Below are 22,747 nucleotides of genomic sequence, written 5' to 3'. Positions count from 1 at the left end.
CCCATGGCCACTCATGGTTGAGCAACTGAGGGAGTGGACTTTGACGAACCCGAGGGTTTTGGAGTTGGAACTACATCAAAGGTCTGTGCTGCTCACACACTCTGCTCAACACATGATATGTTTAGTGCCAGCAGTGTGGAGACGTCGCACAACAGCCGTTGTTCCAGCAGGTACAGGCGTTGTAGGAGTGCATAGAGGCTAGCAGCGGCAACTATAGACTTTAAAAACTATCCGCACAAGCGCCACACTTTCACTAGTAGCTCAGGAACATTGGGGTACCTTTTTAAAATGATTAGCAGCAATGAGTTAAAAACGTGGCCCAGGCATGGAATATGTTGCAGGCTGCCAAGCTACAGAGCCAATCCCAGGTTACGGCCATTATCACACATGACAACATGCCTGGGCCCAGGTGCAGTGGCAAAAACCACATTGCCGTCTCATCGAGGATGGCATGACTCACTTTGTAGGCAGTGTGCTGTCTGGCCCCCAAGCTGATGAGCTTCAGCACGGCCCGCTGATGTCTCCCCACACCAGTGTTGCAGCGTTTCCAGCTCGTAGCTGGGGTCAATTTAACAGCGGAGGAGGGTGGTGTTTCAGCCCTCCTCCCAGGAATGTTTTGTGGGGAGACAAGTCAGGCCACCACATTTTGCGACCCGGTCCACGCCTCAGCTACATTCAACCACTGTGCCCAAATTGAAAGGTAGCGTCCCTGTCCGCATGCACTTGTCCATTCGTAACTGGTCACATGGAACTTTAGGGCTAAGCGCTGAATTTAGGGACCGCCTCATGTTTGGGGGAAAGTGCTGGTGTGGACGGCACAGTGCGGTGGCGCAGTAGACACTCTGCCCAAAAAGGACAGAGTGTCCCCCAGCCGGGATTCCAACATCTCCTGGGCCAGATTTCTTGAGATGAGGCCGTTGAAGCCTTGGGCATGTGGGTGGGTTGCGCTGTACTTTAGCATGAAATGAAAGGCTTGGGAGATGGGGAGTTGCTGGGAAGAGGCGCATGATGGCGCGGGCAAAAGGAGAAATGGCAGGAAAAGGTGAGGATAAGGGTGAACTCCCCAAAGTGTCAGAGGCAGATGTGGAGGTGTCCTGGCTGCTGGTCTGGACTGCAGCGCCAGCCCTGTCAACAGTGGGAGAGGCAGTGGCCGCCAGGCCAAACGACAATTATCCTGCGCTTGCTCTCACCCACTGAGCCCAGGGCTTGCCTTCCAAATGATGGCACCCGCAAGAGGTGTTGAGATTCCTCTCCGCAGATCTCCAACCCATCTTGGACTTGCAAATTGCACTAAATTTGTCATGTAACTGACATGTATATGATGAGTCTATCCATTGTCTGTTCATTTTGGTGAAAGTCAGCCTGTCAGCTGACAGACAGCTGTGCTTGTCAGTGATGATGCCACCGGCTGCTTGTACCCCCAGTTTTTGCTGCTTAGCTTGCCTCCACATCCACACTGCTTTTGCCCCTACACATCACCCCTATCCATGCCTGTGCCTCTAGCCATAAGTCTGCCACCCATGGAAACTCATGATGCAGAAAGTGAGGGAGCTGACTCTGAGGAACCCTTGGGTTTTGTAGCTGGTACTCCATCAAAGGTCTCTGCTGCTCACACACCCTGCTGAACATACGGTATCTAGGGTTAGAGCGTGTGGTGACCTCGCACAACAGTAGGTGCTTCAGGCAGATGTAGGCCTTGCTGGAGTGTATTGCGGCTAGCTCCAGGTACTGTAGACTTGGGAAAGTGGGTGTCCAAGTGCCGCACTTTCACCCTTAGCTCAGCTAATTTGGGGTATGTTTTTAAAAATCATTGCACCACTACATTGAACACGTGGGCCAGGCATGGAATGTGTTGGAGGCTGGCAAGCTCCAGAGCCCTCCAACAAGACAAAAAAGCCTGGCCCCAGGGGCAGCGGGGATAAACAAATTGCCATCTCATCCAGGATGGCATCCCTGACCTCAGAGGCAGTGTGCTGTCCGTCTCCCAAGCTGATGAGCTTCAGCCCAGCCTGCTGACGTCTCCCCACACCAGTGTTGCAGCGTTTTCAGCTCGTAGCTGGGGTCAATCTAACAGCGGAGGAGGAGGGTGGTGTTTCAGCCCTCCTCCCAGGAATGTTTTGTGGGGAGACAAGTCAGGAAAATTCTTGAAACAGGGGAGAGTTTTGCATCTTTGCCCTTGCTGCCTATGGACATCCCTTTGCCTCTAGCCACCATTTTCCCTGCTTTGCTTGCCTCCACATCCACACTGCTTTTGCCCCTAGACATCACCCCAGTCCATGCCTTAGCTTGTACCCCCAGTTTTTCCTGCTTAGCTTGCCTCCACATCCACACTGCTTTTGCCCCTAGACATCATCCCTATCCATGCCTCTGCCCCTAGCCATAACTCTGCCACCCCTGGAAACTCATGGTGCAGAAACTTTGGGAGTTGACTTTGAGGAACCCTTGGGTTTTGTAGATGGAACTCCATCAAAGGTCTGTGCAGCTCACACACCCTGCTCAAGATATGGTATTGTAGGGTTTCAGCGTGTGTGAATGACGGACAACAGCCTGTGTTTGGACAGATGTAGGCCTTGCTAGAGTGTTTTTAGGCTAGCAGCGACTCCTGTGCACTTGCAAAAGTGGGCGCACAAGCGCCGCATTTTCAACAGTAGCTTCGGTACATTTGGGTATGTTTTCAAAAAACTTTGCACCACTAGGTTAGACGTGGGCCAAACATGGAACGTGTTGGAGGCTGGCAAGCTCCAGAGCCGCTACCAGGTTCCAGCCATTATCACAGGCATAAAAATGCCAGGCCCCAGGTGTAGCAGGGAAAAAAAAATGCCATCTCAGCCAGGATGGCATCCCTGACCTCGGAGGCACTGTGCTGTCTGTCCCCCAAGCTGATGAGCTTCAGCACCGCCTGCTGACGTCTCCCCACACCAGTCTTTTAGCGTTTGCCGCTAGTAGCTGTGGTGGAGGTTGCAGCGTCGTAGGGTTTCAGTCTACTCCTGCCATGAATTTTGGCCTGGGAGAGGAGATAGGGTACCTCAGTTTGCACCCCGGGACCAGACTCCACCACATTCACCCTGCCTGTCCTTAAAGATAAGCAGCATCCCTGACCACAGGCGCTTGTCCAAGTGTCGGTGGTCAAGTGGACCTTGCAGCAAAGCGCGGAACTAAGGGCCCACCTGATGTTGAGTGACACGTGCTGGTGCAAGGCGGGGACGCCACACCGGGAGAAGTTGAGACGGCTAGGGACGGCATAGTGAGGTGCCACAGTTGCCATCAGGTCCGGGAAGGCGGGAGTTTCAACAAGCCGGAACACCAACCTCTCCTGGGCCAGCAGTTTAGCGATGTTGGCGTTCTAGGCTTGCGTGGGTGGGTGGTTAGCGGTGTATTTCTGCCGGCGCTCCAATGTCTGAGAGATGGTGGGTTGTTGTAAAGAAGCGCCTGATGGTGCCTTTGATGGTGCAGGAGAAGGAGATAAGACAGAAACAGGGGAGGATGAGGGAGAAGTCAACAAAGTGGCGGAGGCAGATGAAGTGATGTCCTGGCTCGTCCTCTGGAGTGCACCGCCAGCACTGTGAGCAGAGGCAGTGGCATGAACGGCGGGCGACGTTTGTCCTGCCGTTGCTGCCTGCCACTGATTCCATTGCTTGGATTCCAAATGACGGTGCATTGAAGTGGTGGACAGGTTGCTCTTCTCAGGGCCCCTACTCGATTTCGAGAGGCAAATTGTGTAGACGACACTATATCTGTCCTCGGCGCATTCCTTGAAAAAACTCTACACCTTCGAGAAACGTGCCCTCGATGGGGGAGTTTTTCTGGGCTGGGTACAAAAGGGAACATCTTCGGACATTCCGGGTCTGGCCTGGCTTCGGCGAAGCTGTTGACCTCTGCCTCTAGCTACCCTTTTTGGTGCTGCACCTGCCTCAACATCCACACTACTTTCCCAGCTTGACATCCGCCTTGTCCAGGTTGGGTCGGTGTCCTCGTCATCCACCACCTCCTCTTCCAACTCCTGTCTCGCCTCCTCCTCCTGCACAATGCGCATGTCAACTGGCTGCCCTGACAGCAACTGCATCTCATCGTCGTCAATGAGAGTGGGTTGCTGGTCATCCACCACCAAATCGACCGGAGATGGAGGAGACTCTAGTGTTTGAGCATCTGGACACAGATACTCGTCTGTTAGGTCCGTGGAATCGCGAAATGGAGGGGCAGGTTGCGGTACAGTCAAAGGAAGGGAGAACAGCTCTGGGGAGCAGGGACAGTTGGGGTTATTATTCTGGGAAGATTGGGAATTTTGGGTGGAAGACTGTTGGGTAAGAGGAGGTAGAGGCTGACTGGCTGGTGGACAATGTGCTTTAAGCGTTATCCGACAGCCATTGCAAGACCTGTTCCTGGTTCTCGGGCCTACTAATCTTTGTACCATTCAGCCTAGTTAATGTGGAACTTTTGTGCAAAGCGCAGAACTTAGGGCCCGCCTGATGTTAAGGGACACACGCTGGTACAAGGCTCAACTCACCCTAAGTGCCAAAAACACTGCTGGTGCAAGGCTCTACTCATGCCAAGGGCCTCAATCTCTGCTGGTAGCTCAGCTTAAGGTCCTGTAACTTTGTTTGGAAGGGCTCATGTTAAGGGCTAGAAAAGTGAATTTTGGAAGGTCTTACCACATCACACACACACACACACACACACACACTCAAAATGACAGTTAAGGGTGAGGGCTTTTGGAATTCCCATTGCCTATTCCATTTGTGGTTGTCATGGGGAACGTGATTTAAAGGGGTGGTTGTTACTGTTTGTTGAGCTTAAATTGGGGTTTGTGTCCATCCATTTGGGGAGTAAAGAAGGTTTCCAGGTATTTTCCCACTTTGATAGAGGTTTTTTTGAATGTGGAAAGTGTGTAGTTGTTAGGCAGTGATGTTGGGGTAATAGAGGGTCTTTGGTGTGTTAGATGCCCCCAGACACCCAGTGTCATTCCAGAGGTGTTGGCATCATTTCCTGGAGTGTCATAGTGGACTTGGTGACCCTCCAGACACGGATTTGGGTTTCCCCCTTAACGAGTATCTGTTCCACATAGACTATAATGGGGTTCGAAACCCGTTCGAACACACGAACATTGAGCGGCTGTTCGAATCGAATTTCGAACCTCGAACATTTTAGTGTTCGCTCATCTCTAGTAAATAATAATAATGTAATACCACCCTCAGAATAATAAGAAAATTGATTTCTATTTTATACTATGTGAATACAAAGTGAATTACAAACTGTTTGTCAAATCAGACAGAGGTCGCCTCTTGTATAAAAAAAAAACATACTCACTTATGGAAATCTGTACATGGATGCAAATGACTGCGTCTCCATAACATGAAGTACTAGCACCCAGCTCAATTATGAACTTTGCTTCTGTCAACAAGAGATGTTCAACAGGTACCGTCCTATCAGTTCTGGGGCTTATACTGTATCATTCGTGGATTTACTTTTTTGCTGACATGGTCTCCTTATAAAACATTACTGCTTTAATAACATTATTTTAAACATTCTCTGGCAAAAACAATTAGGAATAAAGCCAAAGATGATGTCAGGATGCATTACAGAGAAATAAGCCCTTGTTCCCATTGATGAATTAGCTTTATGTTGATGGATACAAATTAGAGAACTCTACCAAAGAAACATAATGCAGGTGAAGTAATGTCTCTGGAAAGTGAAAGCAAAGGGCAAAAGATCAAAATGTTAATTTAAGGTCTCAAGGGAGTCTATCACCATCCTTAACCCATTCAAGTTGCCAACGTAGTGCTGTAGGAGCTGCCATATGCTTCTATCATACCATCATTATGTTTCACATTTCCATGGATGTCAAGAAATATACATTATGCAAATGAGGTGCTCAGAGCACTGGGGGCGTTCCCAGAGATCTCCCAGCACAACTTTCTCTGATAAAAACATGCCCCCATATGCTTTGTTCCACACCCTAGCCAGTGGGAAACAATAATCCCCCTGTTGCAATGTCAACATCTGGTTTATGAAGTCTCGCACACGCGCAGTATGCATCACAAATCTCACAATGCATTCAAATCCCACCAAGGGCATAAAACCATCTGCAAGGAGTTTGTATGTTCTCCCCGTGTTTGCATGGATTTCCATCCCATATTCCAAAAAAAGACATACTGATAGGAAAAAATGTACATTGTGAGCTCTATGTGGGGCTCACAATCTACATTTAAAAATAAAAAAAAAATAATAATAAAAAAAAAATCTCATAATGCATAGCTATATATGTGCTGTATGCTCATATACACCCAACACTACAAGTGCATAGTGCGCATGTGCAAAATTTATCCGAGCAGGCGAAGACATCACAGCAGTGAGACTATCATTTCCAACTGGCCAGGGGATGGAACAAAGCATATAGGGCATGTTTTCAACGGAGAAAGCTGTCCTCGAATATCTCTGAAGCCCCCTGAGCTCTGAACACCTAATTTGCATAATGAAGAAAACGTCTTTTTCTTGGCATCCACAGGGCTGTGAAACATAATAAAGGTATCATATGTCACAGCACTATGGTGACAGCTTGGGTTAAGGAAAGAGATAACCTCCCTTTAAGGTGCACAGCAGTGTATGGATCTACATAGCTGCAGTGCAGGCACATAGAACTGAATTATCTAGCAGTATGGACCCCCAGCTATAAGCACAATATTGCTTACGCAATACAATACAGATCCATTATACAACTTTGAGTAAGGACTTTTATAGAATAAAGCAGTATTTAGCATGTTCTATTCAGAATGGGGTGTCTCATACTTTTCACAAACCTTTTCCACCTTTCTATAAACTTATAGATTTGGACTACAGTGAAGCTGCATTCATCCTAAGGTTCTGTTCAATTACAATATATGTATACATTGGAGATATACCTCCTGATGTATACTGTACCTCTACAGTATATCTTTGACACATGCTACTGTATGACAATACAGAAGAATAACCTGATCACTGGCCACAAACCATGCTGTACAGTACACAGTCCGTTTCTTATAGAGTAACAAAATGGCAATGGCAGCCTATGGATGAGTTTGTTGCATACACCAAGACATTTCACCGTGTATACACTGAATGTGTTCACATAGACTTACACAATTATAAAAGAGAAATAAAGGATTATTCTCATCTTGGCAAATCACTGCTCCCTATCCCAAGCTCTAGGGAGAGACCTATGGGAACAGCCAAGCAGTACTGCTCTTTTCTCCCACAGAGATGAATGGAAGCCATGGCACATTTAGGCCTCGTTCACACGGAGTTACGTCCCGCGAGATTTGGCACGTGTACGCCGCGTGACCCTTTGCGTGCCGTACACGCTCCCATTCATTTCAATGGGAGCGGGGATCGTATGCGCGATCCCCGCTCCCATTGAACTCAATGGGAGCGTGTACGGCACGCAAAGGGTCACGCGGCGTACACGTGCCAAATCTCGCGGGACGTAACTCCGTGTGAATGAGGCCTTAGCTTTACTGCTCCTGTAACTATTGTTTCCTTAGTTAACATTCTCCTCTGTGGAAGTGTAGAGTGGCTCTGCTTGACTATTGCCATAAGTTCCACTCTAGGGCTTGAGATAGAGATCAGATATTTCCATGCTGACAGTGATTTGTCGAGATTGGATAACCATTTAAACTTTCAGCAACTAAGGCTGTATGTAATAAATGTTTGGTCTATGGAACTTGTATATCAACAAAATATTGGAAACGTAAGTATCATTTTCCAATGCATTTGTACACAGTTATGCTTTCTGTATATGAAATTAAGAATTCCATCACTGCAGCTAACATACTAAGGGAAATGGATGTACCCACAGTACAAAAGAGGCAGACTAGCTTAGATGGAAGCAATCCCTTGTTCTATTGGATAGCAAAAAATTGTACAGATCCCAATTTCCATAGAAGTTGTATTGTTTCCAAACAAGAGGTTTGGAAATTGGTCCAATGGTCATGGAGAAGGTGTAGATTTAGAAACAAACACTAGGCCCTTCCATTGTGGATAACGTAATCCCGCACCATAATAAACATCCCATTATAATCTGTGGGGCCCCCTTTGGACTAGGCAAATCACAACATTAAGCTCCATCTTTGGTATTGTAGTTTACCTATTCATTGTTGCCAGGGACTATGCTAAAACCAACCAAAAAATCAGAAGCCCCTGTTAGAAAAAAAAAAAAATGCTGGATCAATAAATGATGTCATTCCTCCATTGCTAATAAATTCCTAAGAAACTTTTTGGCTAATCTCCTGTTGTCCTACTGTTCACCTTGAAGTGGAGAAACGCTTACAAAGATTCCCTATATTGTAAAAAGAAGAATACAATTAAAGCTAAAGCAATTGAAAAGCGTGTATGTAATTGCAGAATGTCTTACTGTTTTAACTGGAAGCTAGCAGAATGTCTATACCACTAGCAGATGTGGCCTTGCTCCTATAATGCCTGTGACAAAAGTTTGGAATTTGTTCAGAGACGCAATGGCGATCCTCATTTTGTTTACGAACAGTTCTTTTAGAACAAAGCAAAATTGTATTAGACTGTAGTGTAAGTACTGGAATGTAAATAGCCGCATTATACCAAGTCAGTGCAGTATATATGTACGACGACTCCTTTGGATGGAGAGTTTTATTTTCCACCGAAAACAGCACATCTGTTTCATATTCACCTTATAACACTTTAGCCAAATATCTTTTACAAGAATGTTAAAAGAATTTCCTACATTTCCAGTTGATGTGGGAGTTTAATGCAGATACTGTAACTATAGTATGCACCTAATTTCGAAATGGTGATGACATATATCAAAGTATAGAGTAGCATCCTTACTGCATATATACAGAATATAGTCACATCAAATATGAAGCCACTGGTTCTATAGCATTGGAACAATACCTACCTACTGTACACACAGTGTCTGATGGAGCCTATACAGCAGTACATGTAGGATGTAAGGCTCTGTACTAATGAAGCTACTAAGGCTCTGTCCCGTTTATAAACCCTTAAAGGGATATTCCCACGACAACAATCATATTCATATAAGAGTTCTTTCCAAAATATTTTTCTCCCCAATGAAAGTGGTTAGCCAAATTCTACCTGGCACTAGAAATCCCACTGTTGGTACAGTATAGTCCATCTTCATCCAGACCAAGCATGCTTAGCTTCTCTTTTTATTCCCTATAGTTGTATATTAAATTTGTGATATAGAACCATACATGTGCCATCTTAACAGAGAGAGCATGTGGAATGTATGAATAACTCCTATTAATAGGAATGGCCATAGCTACAATTGAGTGAAAAATTCATAAGTGAAACAATTATTTTTCACTTATGAAGCAGACACAAGCATCTAAGTATGGACCACCCACTCTGGCCAATGTAGGTTGAAAATGTAATGGAACTACTGGGGTACAAATCTTGGAACAGACGGAACATAGGAGGTAGATAAAGTCACAGTTACGTTACAAATGGTTTATCCATTTGGTTTCTCAAATTTAAGAAAAACGCTGTATGTTGGAAAAACTCCTTTAAAGGCAAGCTCAGTTTTTTCTGCATTGCATTTTTTTTTTTTTAAATGTAGATTGTGAGCCCCACATAGAGCTCACAATGTACATTTTTCCCTATCAGTATGTTTTTTTTTTTTTTTTTTTTTTTGGAATATGGGATGGAAATCCATGCAAACACGGGGAGAAGATACAAACTCCTTGCAGATGGTTTTATGCCCTTGATTTGAACACCAGGACTCCAGCGCTGCAAGGCTGCAGTGCTAACCACTGAGCCACCGTGTGGCCCCCTGCATTGCATTTTTGCACCTATGCACCTATGTTGCAGAATACATTCACTAATATGTATAGTTTTCATTTGCATAAACTTAATCTTAAAAGTAAGTATCTACACTTCCTTCTCAAAGGGATTGTTCGCTTTTATATGCCAAAAAATTCTCGGCAGGCACATCTTGTAATGAAATAAGGTTCAATCATTGCCATGCACTTTATTCATTAGTTAGCGGTTTGGGTGGGGGAAGGGGGGGTTACAGATTATCTTTAGATCATAGTCATCTCTGGTTATTACTTCAGTAGAAGTGCAAGTGTACAGCTAAATGCTAATGTCATCGGACTCCCATTTGCAGAGTCCTAAACCACCAACACATTTTTTTTTAATAGTAGTAGCTTGCTGCCTTGTCCTTTCATCAACCTTGCTCTGTAATGAGGACCCTGTCCATAGCCCGCTGACTTACTCTTGCCTTCAACTAAGGCCCTATTAATGCAGTGAGCAAGGGATACATTATCACACAGCAGCAGATCTTAGACAGCAACAAGACACTACAAGATGATTGCTAATTTGGGCACCAAGAAATTGGGACAAAAAGAGAGCATACTGGATAACTCTGCTAACCAATGCAGGTATTTAAAGGGCCTCTATCATTGGGAAAAGTCATTTTTAACTAAGCACTGTCAGTGTCTGGGGTTGCTAGGTGGGGTGGCATAGACACACAAGTCCAGTTTCTTTTAGTCCAAAACAAAGGTAGAGTTTATTTTCACTCAAAAATATAGTGCAGCAACAAAAGGAAATAATACAAAAATAAATAGGTTACCTCACCTAGAATAACAGAAATCCAAAAGCCAGTAGAATCATTCAGGACACAGCTCCAAAAATATGACCTCTCTGTCAGCTCTCCAGCCAAGCTCTGCCAAAGTGTTGATGCTGGAGCTGGCTTCTTAAGCCTCCTTGACGAGGAGCACTGTGCAGCTGAGTCGCTGCCGGATCATCCCCAAAGTGTGGACTGGAGGGGGGTGGAATGACAGGTCCCACTACCAATCCTACCTGTCATACCTGCCCAGTACTGAGCATTTACCAAAATGCTCAGCAGACGAAAGTTGTCTGCTGAGAACAAACATTCCTGGAGTTTTCTCATCTCACCCACCTGAGTAGTCTGGATGAGATGTACACCCCCTCTACTACCTGACCAGCCATCGGCTTACAGCACATACTTGCATAGCCTTTAGAAAGGCTATTCCACACATACCTTTTGTATGTAAATTGCCTCAGTGGTTTTTGAATGAGCCCACTTTTATTCATATGCTAATTACCCTTTTGGTGCACCCCATAAATCTCATTGTGCACCCTTTGCTATTCTTTCCTATATATGTATACAGCACAGGCTGCTGCTGATAACTTCCTGCTTCCTGTTTGCACAAACAGATAGGAAAGAATAGTAGAGAGTAGTGCTGCTGGGAATTTCCTGTGCTGGCTGGAAGCTAATTAGCATAAAAATAAAAACGGGCTCGTTCAAAAAACTACTGAAGCGATTTACATACAAAATGTATGTGTGTAATAGCCTTTCTAAAGGCTATGCATGTATGTGCATAGTTAAAAATGACTTTTCCCAATGATAGAGCCCCTTTAATAAGACACTCTGTAATAGCCAGACGTTACAGTATATGTAGCCTGTCTATGTTAAGTACAGTGAGTGTATTTTGTCAAAAGTGGGTTATTTTTTGTTTCTCAGAAGTACCTACAATTGCCCAAATGTGGGATACAGATTCCAAAAAGGTTGTGAAACCCGCTCTGAAGCTCCTGCGTCCAGTCATAGTTATGAGACCCGTTCAAAAATTGTCAATCATACAACTCCAAAAAAGTGAGCAGAGCTATGGCTTATCTATGTCTGAACTGCATAAATAACACTAGTCTGACTTAGAAGTACCAGGCTCTGGGTAGTCTTATATAAACACTCCCACATACTTCCTCCCTGTTTCTAGAGCAGTGGTTCTCAACCTTTCTAATGCTGTGACCCCACAATACAGTTCCTCATGTTGCTGTGACCCCAAACCAAATAATAATTTTGGTGGCTACTTCATAACTGTAATTTTGCTGCAGTTATGATTCGGAATGTAAATATGCATTATGTATTCTCATTGCTACAAATCAAACATAATTTAATTTAATTGACTTAAATTGGAGAGGAAGAAATGTGTCGGAAACTGTCATTTCTCCGCCTTTTATTGAAATCGATAGGAGGCTGCGGCGGATTGTGTGGTAACCCGAGATTCTTGGGAGCTCTCTTCCACAAAATCCGCCGCACTCCCAATGAAATCAATAGGAGGCGAATTCAATGCTGGAAACCGCTGACTTCAGCAGTTTCCTCATTCAGAATATGGGAAAGTAGAGGGAGATATGGGAGATAATTATACATTGGGGAACAGTGTGAACTACATCTTATAGTGGTCTGTAAGGTGGCGTTCACACTACCGTCGGTGCATGCAGGGTTCTTCTGTCCGCTTGAGAAGTCGGACATCTTCACTTGCGGACAGGGAAGGATGGGCACGGAGTGCAAAAGAACGCACCCGATGCCCATTGAAATGAATGACAGGTGTCACGGACACAGCTAGTGTCCGCTCCTAATGTCCGTGACAGATTTTGAGCGGACCCTAGGAGCGGACACTACCTGTCAGACACCGACGGTAGTGTGAACGCTCCCTTATAGTATAAGACCGATGTAGTTCACACTGTGTAAATGTATGGTGCTTTGGGTAAGTGTAAGCTGCTTTGTGTACTGTCTAATGATTACACACAAAGCACCTTTAACACATACTCCTCACTAGAATGATCTAAGATCCAAGGGTTGTACCATGGACCTTACTCAGGCCTAATCGGTATAGTCCACCATAAAGTTACATCCGGTTCAAAACAGCACATGGCATAAAAACGTGACAAAGTGCAAATTCACAGTTAGACTGTTAAATCTAGCAGTGTTCCAATAGGACACTGCACATGGCTTCTGCAAAGGGTGGAGACTGCTTCCATTTGGGTCACACCAAGCCAGGCTTTTACGTATTTTAATATATGCATGCATTATGCTTTATGTAAAATTAATAACAGATCATTTACATCTCTCTTCCCTTCTAGTGTATCATATATTGCGTATACTGGTCAGGATTACACAGACATTTCATTTTTTTAATCTTCCTTTTTATCTTTCCACTTATTTTTTTGTTTGAAAAAAAATATTTGACTTATGTACCATTGTTAGTAGACTGTATATACACCTTCTGAGTAAATTATAATTTAAAATATTGTTAAAAATAATTGGGATATTTAAAAAAAAACAACAATAGTAATCCACTAGATCACTAGGACGAATGTGTCCCAACGTGCCTTGAATTGTCTACACTGATCCAGTTGCCATCTTACCTCTTGAAACAATGAGCGGCAGTGAGTACCCAGCAGCTACTGATGAGAGTGGCTCCACATAACAGCCTTCCATCACTGTGAGGAGATTTCAGCCGCAGCGCTACCTGCCAGGGCCAGCCACCCCTATGTGGGAAAAATAATGGCCTCTTATTAAACTGGATGAAAACACTGGTCTGGAAAATACAGGGTGCTAGTGAGATTCTATATAATCAACAGTGTGGAGGCAGCCGAAAATGCATTCACTTGTACTGAGATGTTGCACTTGACAACTACTGCAGTTTGTCCAGTAAATCTTTCAACCGTTTACCAACTTTTCCTCTCTAATATCCTCTTTATACTGAAGAAAATTGTATCTTTAGAAGAAAAAAATCTGCTTTAAATGATATATTGGTATACAGTATATCTGCAGTAGTCCAAAAACAACAACAAAATATACACAAATTGAAACATCAACCTGTCTATATGTATAGTACTGTGCAAAAGTTGTAGCCAATGGTGGAAAAAATGCTCCACACTAAGGGTAGATTCACACTACAGATATTACTGTTTGTTGCTCTCATCCATCATAGAATGAGAGCAACGGACATTAATTATAGAATGCAGATGGAACACCCTCCATATGGTATGTGTATGCATTGATCACCATATGGGTCAAAGAGGGATCCATCTGTGTCTGTCACTCTATCGCCGTAAAAGTCCGTTGCTCTTATTCTATGATGGAGAGCAACAGGCATTCACAATGGTAGTGTGAAGGTACTCTAACAATGCTTTCAAAAGTTGGAGTTTTAAGAGCTTTTTTTTCAATTAATAAAATGTAAAGTGAACAAAAAATAGATATCTAAATCACATCAGTATTTAGTGTGACCTTCCATTGCCTTTAAAATTGCATCAATTCTTCTAGGTACACTTGCACACTATTTTTTGAAGGAACTCAGCAGGGAGATTGTTCCAAACATCTTGGAGAATTAACCAGAGATCTTCTGTGGATGCAGGCTTGCTCAAATCCTTATGTGTCTTTATGTAATCCCAGACAGGGATCTATGATCACTTCTTGGACTGCTCCTCCAAACAGCGGTAACACCAAATAATGATTTGATTTAGACTTCTGTTTTGTTCACTCACTTCATTTTGTTAATTGACAAAAACTTAAATATGTCTAAAATGTTTGCACGGGACTAAGTATATTGTGAACAGGGCTCTTTGGGGGCCATGTCATCAGTCAATACAATGTACGCTAATGTGTCAGCAAATTTTCAGTTTATTAAAACTAGAAATATATCACTTTTTTCTAATCTTTTTTCATTTTCATATTGTAGTTTTTTTATTGTATTTGTCTATTTGCTTCTCATTTGCTCTGTTAGCAACATTAAGTAATGTAAATTCTCCCCAGCATGACCTAGAGTACAATATTCCAAAGTGACCCCACATGATATAAAATGCTGCCCCATCTTTTCCAATAGTATAATACTCCACACTGTATAAAGTGCCCTCCAGAGTTCCCCCTCCACAGTATACTGCTCCACAATGTGTAACACAGTAAAAGGCTCTATAGTGGCCAAAGACAAAATAAAATTCTCCCCAGGGCCCACCACATATATACAGTAGAATGCTCCACAGTGGCCTTGCACATTAAAATGCTTCCAACAACTAGAAGCTTTTACACAACTTTATTAGTATGCACTGGATGCTATTGTCAATGAAGACTAAAGAAACGGACAGCATAGGCGATTGCTACCTGACACTGATGTCAGTGAAGGGCTGCCATACTGCTATACTAGTGCAAGTAGGAATCTATTGGAAAGGGGCCAGCACACATTTGCAAGCATGGCAGGCTACGTGCTTCACTGCTTACACAGCAGCAAATGTATTATTAGCAACAAGCAGAGAGATGAGTACTAGATGGCATTGCTCTTAGACCCTCACGATAAACCCAAAATTGAGGAATTCTTCCCTTCCTCCCAAAGGGAATTGGAATATCATCAGGATGGGCTGTATACCCTAGTTGCTGCAGTTTTTAGGGAGAGACCCAGGAGGCCCTAAACGCTCCCAGTCCACCTCACTCATTCGGGAGTAAAAGCAGCAGCAGTAAGATGAATTTTTTCACCTTGTAGTGCCAACCAGACCTACAACAGGCAAATGACATCCACCACCAGCAGTACCCCATGGAATTCTAGACTACTAGGTAAGAACAGTGGAAGGAGCTGCCCAGTTTTCTATGGGAGTTTTATCTTGTCAAGCCTCAAGCATAATGGCTGAGAGGATGGCCAGTGCGGGAGGAAATAGACGCTTCGTTTTCTGCTAGGTTTTGTTTAAAAAGAAATAAGCATCCTTCCCAATCTTCTGGAAGAGTCTACACAAACCTCTCCTTGAAATGAATAGGAGCAGGAGACGTTACCGCCATTGGCAGAAAGCTTTCTGGGTTAGAATTTTTTCTGCTACCAAATGCAAACCTGTGAACTTACCCTAAGGAGAATACATTTAAAGCATAACTATACATTCAAACAACTTGAGCTTTTTCTGCCAGCATTTGTGATATAAAAAAAATCTTGTAATAAACTTTATTAATGAATGTTCGCTCCTTTCTGTGAAATCCAATTAGTTTCCCCGTTTATTGCTAGTTGAAATTTGTATATTTCTTCCTGTGTAGGGCATCATACAAGATCTTGTCTACTAGTCCACAGGGAGAAGCGGTATACAGCTTCAGACTACTATATCAATACAGAATTAAGGGAAAGAAAGTGGATTTCCGAGCATGATTTCATAGAAAGGAGGCAAAATTTGTTACTTTGACCACCTTTGTAGGCCCTCCTTGAGCTTTAGCCAATATGCTAGATTTACCATATTTTTGTATTATATTTTGAATAGTACTTTAATTTTCTTACCGTAATGAATTCCTGCCACCAATAATACGTTTAGGACGTCGATGCAGTAACCGTAGCCCACAGACAAGAGAGGATTCTGTAAAAGAACATTAATGGTTATAAAGGATCAGTTCACATAAGACAATGACACTCTGCAGCATTGCAGTGGAGGTACTGGTAAAAGATTATAAAACTATATTTCTTTGCCAATGTCAATTTAAGATATATGCACTGTTGTAAGTACTATTAAGGTAACTGTAGTTTTAAATGGAACGAACACTTTGGCTAACCAGGGAGATATGTGACTGAGGACATGCTAGCGAGGGAGAGCGAACATTTAGTCTTCTCTTTGCCTGTTTAGTGGGAAGAGACAGAGATAGTCTCTTCTTTCCTTAGGTAGAACTTTCCTTGTCAGCTACAGGGAGACCACTGTTGTTCAGTCCTCAGCAAGGGAGAGGAAAAAAGTGTAAGCTGAATCCTAGTCAAGCTGAAGATCCTGCCAGCTACAGTGAAGCCCAGTGTCATTCTCCTCACTTTTAGAGATGCATCTACAAGAAGTGACTGCAAGGGAGAATTTTCTCTCTGGCGTTCTTGGCAGAAACCCGGGTGGAAACCTGGCAAACCACTTTTTAAGTGAATAGGGTCTCCAAGTAGTCCCCAAGGATGTAAACCTGAAGGCTAGTGTGAAGCTAGCGTTACCTTCTTATTGTATGTGTAATGCGTGTGAATACATGTACTATATGGTTATAGAACCTGAATAAATAACCATAGACTTCTAGACAACTGTATACATACAGTATATGTACTATATTGTTATAGAATTTGAATAAATCATTGTAGACCTCTATACAACTATATATAATCTATATATAAACTAAATGAACTATACTGTTACAGAATCTGAAGAAATCACTATAGACCTCTATACTGCATTTGCCATTATGGCTGTAACTGTTGGAATACCTGAAATGTTTCCAGAAAGTTAACTACTTCTCCCAGAAAATTATTCCAATTACACATGTTTTGTTATACATGTGTTTATTGCCTTTGTGTGTACTGGAAAAACACAAAAAAACTGAGAAAAAAGGCAAATTGGACAAAATTTCACACAAAACTCCAAAACTGGGACAGACATAATTGTTGGCAACTTTTTAAAATTGTGGGTAGATAACTTTGTTTCTCGCATTTGATTTTCGTTCAAACTCCCTTGATGTGGGCAATATAAAAACCACACCTGAAGGCTCCAGGAGTTCCTTCACATACATAGGATGTAGACCATGTTTCTACTGATTCTTCCAAACTGTATGCCCTCTGACAGCCATGGATGGTGTTCCATAAGTCTGTGTCTTCTCCTGCCTCCTTAGCATTCCACTATTCCAGTGTTCTTCCTCCTCTTTCCTATTGTCCCGGCCTCCCTCCTCCTCCTTTTGTTTTGTCCCTTGTCTTCCATTGTACCTTTCCGGGGGCTTCTAGTGGAGCCATGGTACTAACTTCTTATGCCCCTAGCTGTTTTTCTGGATTTACTTTAGGTCCTTGCCACTGACTTCATTAAGGCTAGATTCACAACGCTTTTCTCTCTGTATTTTTCACCCTCTTCAGGTGGAAACTGTCTGGAAACCCTGAGTATCCCATTATTGTATATGGTTTCCGAGAGTAACTGCTTTTTTAAGCAGATTAATTTTCCATTCGGGAAGTCCTCAAGCGGACCCCCCGACTGGAAACCTGAATGCAGATCTGAACCTAGCCTACATATGTCCGGCACGGCAGTGCCATTCCGACAGCCTCTTAGTCCCCTACAGAGCCATAGCTGGTACCCTACCCCTTGTTAGTTTGTGTTATCAGACTACAAGTACTGTTTGAAATACCGTGTACCTTGTTTCAGCCTTCCGGCCCTTCTTCTATACACTGTCTATTTTGTTATTGTAGTCATGATTGTTCTGTATTTCCCTTCTTTATTAATACAAAATCTTAATAAATATTGATTCAGCATAAAAATCACACCTGAACCAGATAAAAAGGAGAGAATTTGACTCCGTCTTTGCATTGTGTGCCTGTGTGTGCCACAGTAAGCATGGAGAGCTTACAAGGTTACAAGTCCATCTCTAAAAATCTTCATGTTCCTTCCTTTTTCCACGGTGCACAACATAATCAAGAGGTTTCCAGCCCTTAGCACTCCCTCGATGTGAATGGAAGAGAAAAATTGCTGAAAGGTTGCAACACAGGATAGTCTGGATGGTGGATAAGCAGCCCCAATAAAGTTCCAAAGAAATTCAAGCTGTCCTGCAGGCTGCGGGTGCATTAGTGTCAGTGCAAACTATCTGCCAACATTTGAATGAAATGAAATGATATGGCAGGAAACCCAGGTTGACTCCACTGCTGCCACAGAGGCATAAAAACCTAGACTGCAGTTTGCCAAAATGTATGTGAGTAAGCCAAAATACTTCTGGGAAAATGTCTTGTAGATAGATGAGACCAAGATAGAGCTTTTTGGTAAAGGACACAGTACAAACAGTCAAATATGGTTGAGGTTCAAAGATGTTTTGGGGTTGTTTTGACTGTGTACAAGGCATCATGAAATCTGAAAATTACCAAAGGATTTTGGGTTGCATTGTAGGGCAAAGTGTTAAAAAGCTGGGATTGCGTCCTAGGTCATGGGTCTTCCATCAGGACAATTACCCTAAACATACTTTAAAAAGCACCCAGTAATGGATGGAAACAAAGTGCTGGAGAGTTCTGAAGTGGCCAGCAATAACTCCAGATCTAAATCCCATTGAAAATCTGTGGAGAGAATTTAAAATTGCAGTTGGGAGAAGGCACCCTTCATATAAGACAGGTCTGAAGCAGTTTGCAAAAGAAGAAGGGTCCAAAATTCCCGTTGAGAGGTGTAAGAAACTTGTTGATGGTCATAGGAAGTGATTGATTTCAGTTATTTTTTCCAAAGGGTGTAACCAAATATTATTTTGAAGACGCCAGACCACACTTCTTTAGATCAGTACCCCTGAGGAATCCTCCTAGAGAGGCGATACTTTCCCTTTCTTTGTACACCCCCTTCTGCTATTCATGAGTAAATATTATGGAATTTGACTGTAGATTACAGGGTGCAACTAATTTTGTCTGGCTCATTTTTGGGGGTTTTGTATGAAATTTATAATTTTTTGATTTTTTTTTTTCATTTTGTTTGTGCTGTTCCAATACACACAAAGGAATTAAATATGTGTAATTGCAAAAATTTTCGGGGAGAGATACTTTATTTTCTGGAAAAATTTCAGGGGTGCCATGACTGTATGTACTATATATACTATACTTTTATAGTATCTAAAGAAATCTTTATAAACCTCTAGACAACTATATATAGTTTATGTATGCACTACCTGTACTATACTGTTATAGAATCTGAAAAATAACTATAGTTTTCTAGACAAGACAATTATATATATACTGTATATACGCACTACAATTAAAAATATATTAGATATGTAGCCGTTAAAGCAAACTATAACACTGCTGCTTTACTTTGATGGTGAGATGAAGCCCTGGTTGGCAATTTGCCACATGTGGTATAAAAGATTTTTTTTGTAAACACATTTGTACTTCCCATCTCTATTCTGGTTCTGTAATAATACCCAGTGCACAGCAAACCTGCTCTAAACAGTCTTGTATTATTCATTTTAATAGTACTTTCCATCTGTAGAATGAGACGTCCATGTATGTAATTACCAAATAAAGCAGAAAAACCTGCTGGCTTTGTTAAAATTGCTATGATATTGTACAAATTCATTACCGGATAGGCTTTAATAAACAATTTAAAGCAGAAAACAAAAGAAACAATTTAACAGTGCTCCTGGGGTGTTTCATTTACAAAATTCTTGACCCCCTTAAAAGTATGGGCTTTATGGACAATAAAACACATCTATCAATTTAACTGCCTTGGTATACTTGCAGATGTAGCAAAACAGCAAACATTAATAATAATGGAGGTTGTGGATTGTAGCTCTTGTTCCATAACAGTGGTTTTGTATGGACAGGATTATATTTCAGTATATTGATCTGCTGCATCCAGATGATGTGTCCTGCCTGTTTTAGGTTGAACCTTCTACGTGCATCAAATTTACCTGAAAGGTCATGTTGATTTTCATAGTTTTATTGAGTAAGTATGGCTAAAGTCGTAAGGTTAAGGAATGGTACAGGTAAAAAAGGCACTGGCCTTTCTAGGTCAATCTATTAGCCAGGGGCTACATGGCAACTTTGGCCCTGACTCCCGTTGCGTGACCAAGAGCACTGCGTCACCTTGTAATTCATTCACGTTAGTGTCAGTCACATTGCAACCCTGAGGGGACTGTGACTACAATTTCTAGTCACAAAAAAGTCAAACATTGCTTGATTTTCTTGCTTGGTCAGGGCGCCCTCTGGGTCGCAATGTAACTCCATTCACTAACATGAACATGAGTGAAGGAGTCACAGGGCGACACTTCGATCTTTTGGTCACAAAACAGGAGTTGCATCTAAAGTCACCATGTGGCTAGCCTTATATTGCAGTGATAATACAGAAGAAATAAAATACAAACCACAACACGGCATTTAGACTTCTTGTAAATTCATTTAACTAAATATTCCAGGTAAAAACTATACATAGTATTCTGCCTAATTCAGGGCCCAAGTGAGCAGCACAAACGACAGGGCTTCAAAGAACACCAAAATGAGCACCCCTGTGTCATTCACCCTCAGACCCTGGACTAACATGATAAATGTTCCTGTAACTATCACCATGTCCTGAGTCAGGGAGCTCCACAGTCTCATTGGCAATAAAAGGTTAGCCATGGGTTTAACTACTTAAGTACTGGACTATTTTCCCTGATTCAGGGCCAGACACATTTTTGGTTTTTTTATGTACAAGCGATTTTTAGGGCTGTAACATTTTATTCCTTTGGGCTATTCAAATACATTTTTGGTCTTTTTTCAGGCTTTATTTTTATGTTTTATTAATTATTTTTTTTTTTTCCATCTTTTTTTCTTTATTTTAATATCCGATAAAATGTAAGCAGAAAAGGAGGGGATTGTCTTGTTTTTCACATTTTTTATGGTTTTAATAGCACATTGTGCTACAAAAAAAATAAATAAAAATAAATAGCATTCCTTCTCCACTATGATCATTTTTATATTGGTGATTGTATTTTCCATGGGGGGTGTTGGGGGCGAGGCTGGAACCTGTTATGGGGCATGGTAGTGGGAGCGAGGGGTTTACATTATTCATTTATTTATTTTTGTATTACTATGGGGTTGGGGTTTTTTACATATTGTGCACCCATAAGGTCAAGATAGGGCATTTTATCTTTATTTTTTTCTTTATAATTTCTTCTGTACCTGAGTCTGATACAGTATATACAGTACAGCATCCTATACTGTACTCCAGAGCTCATCTGGCTCTTATAGGATCCAGCAGCTCACGCAGTTCTCGGCAGCCTAGCGGTCATGTGACTGCTAGGTCAGAATGGAGCGCCAGGTCGGAGGGGAACACTCAAAGTGCTTACACAGCAAGGCAGGGATGGTAATAAAACATCCCTAATTTCCCTATGGGATGTTCGGCTGTTTTAACAGCCGGCATTCTGATCATACAGCTGCAGCAGGCTCACATTGTAAGGACGTATATATACATCAACTATTTAGCTATATGTTACATATTTAGAAAAAAAAAATTACAGACAAACTCTTTAAGATAAGCAATCCCATGTTGTACCAATGACAAAAGATTACAAATGTTCGTTGTACAATGTGCATTAAATGTCCATTTGGTAGATGTAGTCTACTTACAAGGGCCCATCTGCAATGAGGTGACCTGAGGTGATAGCTGCAGATGGTGCCTGGCAACCAAATAAGGGGGTTTGTTTGATCTGCAAATGGGGGGGCAATTCTAGTAAAGAAGGAGCATGGCCTAAAATATTATGTAAGAAGGCCCGCCACTTCTAGTCACACAAATGTTGTTTTAAAGTTGCATTTGTATTTTGTTATGTTTTTATAGCTTATTGTGTGAAACTAGTAATGTGAAAACTCCGATTTCATTTTTTTTTTTTGGGGGGGGGAGGGGGAACCTTTCTATAGTTCACCACAGGCAGCAGATAGGCTTAGTTTCCCCCTGACTAAATAATAAAAATGTAATTTTTCTAACCTAGTTTTTTTGTAAATTCTTTTAGAGTAAGTATTCTATATAATATACTAGTAGAATGCCCGCGGCTTCGCTCGTGAAAAATATGTTAAATTATTGGTTATGCTAATGTAAAATTAACTAAAATTAAAATTGACATTTGGAGAGCGCTACAGTAAATCTTTTTTTCCACTTAAAATTTTTATTATTTTGGCATTTTACTAATTTGTATACTAACATTGATGTGAACAACTTTTTTTTTTTCATTTCAACATTTTTATTGATTTTATTATATTCAATACATATTATGTAGTATAAACTATTATAACTGTTTTTTGAACTATGAGCAGAGCTATGAGCAGAGCTAGCCGTACACGCGGGCACTTCCCATTCACTTCAATGGGAGTGCTCGTAGTGAAAAAAGCAGCCCATTCATTTCTATGGGGAGCGCTCGTATGCCGGCTCCCATAGAAATGAATGGGAACTGCTTTATACGCCGCTGATTCTGAACGTGTTTTACATTCAGAATAAGCTGCCGTTTACGTAGTGTGAA

At 42.1% G+C, this 22,747-nt stretch overlaps 1 protein-coding gene across 2 annotated transcripts in view; it reads right to left on the bottom strand.

Annotated features, from left to right (window-relative positions):
* Nucleotides 1–22,747, bottom strand: part of PRSS12 (serine protease 12) — a 147,582-nt gene that overhangs the window by 24,682 nt on the left and 100,153 nt on the right. For both annotated transcript variants that reach the window (XM_075286142.1, XM_075286148.1), the window contains exons 10-11: nt 16,077–16,152; nt 13,195–13,317 (exon numbers count right to left, since the gene is read on the bottom strand). In XM_075286142.1, the coding sequence (XP_075142243.1) occupies nt 13,195–13,317; nt 16,077–16,152 (199 nt within the window). The remainder of the gene's footprint in view (nt 1–13,194; nt 13,318–16,076; nt 16,153–22,747) is intronic.

Source organism: Leptodactylus fuscus, chromosome 1 (genome assembly GCF_031893055.1).
Source record: "Leptodactylus fuscus isolate aLepFus1 chromosome 1, aLepFus1.hap2, whole genome shotgun sequence".
Lineage (NCBI taxonomy): Eukaryota > Metazoa > Chordata > Amphibia > Anura > Leptodactylidae > Leptodactylus > Leptodactylus fuscus.
The sequence above is the reverse complement of the archived record's forward strand: the minus strand, read 5'-3'. Positions and strand labels throughout refer to the sequence as shown.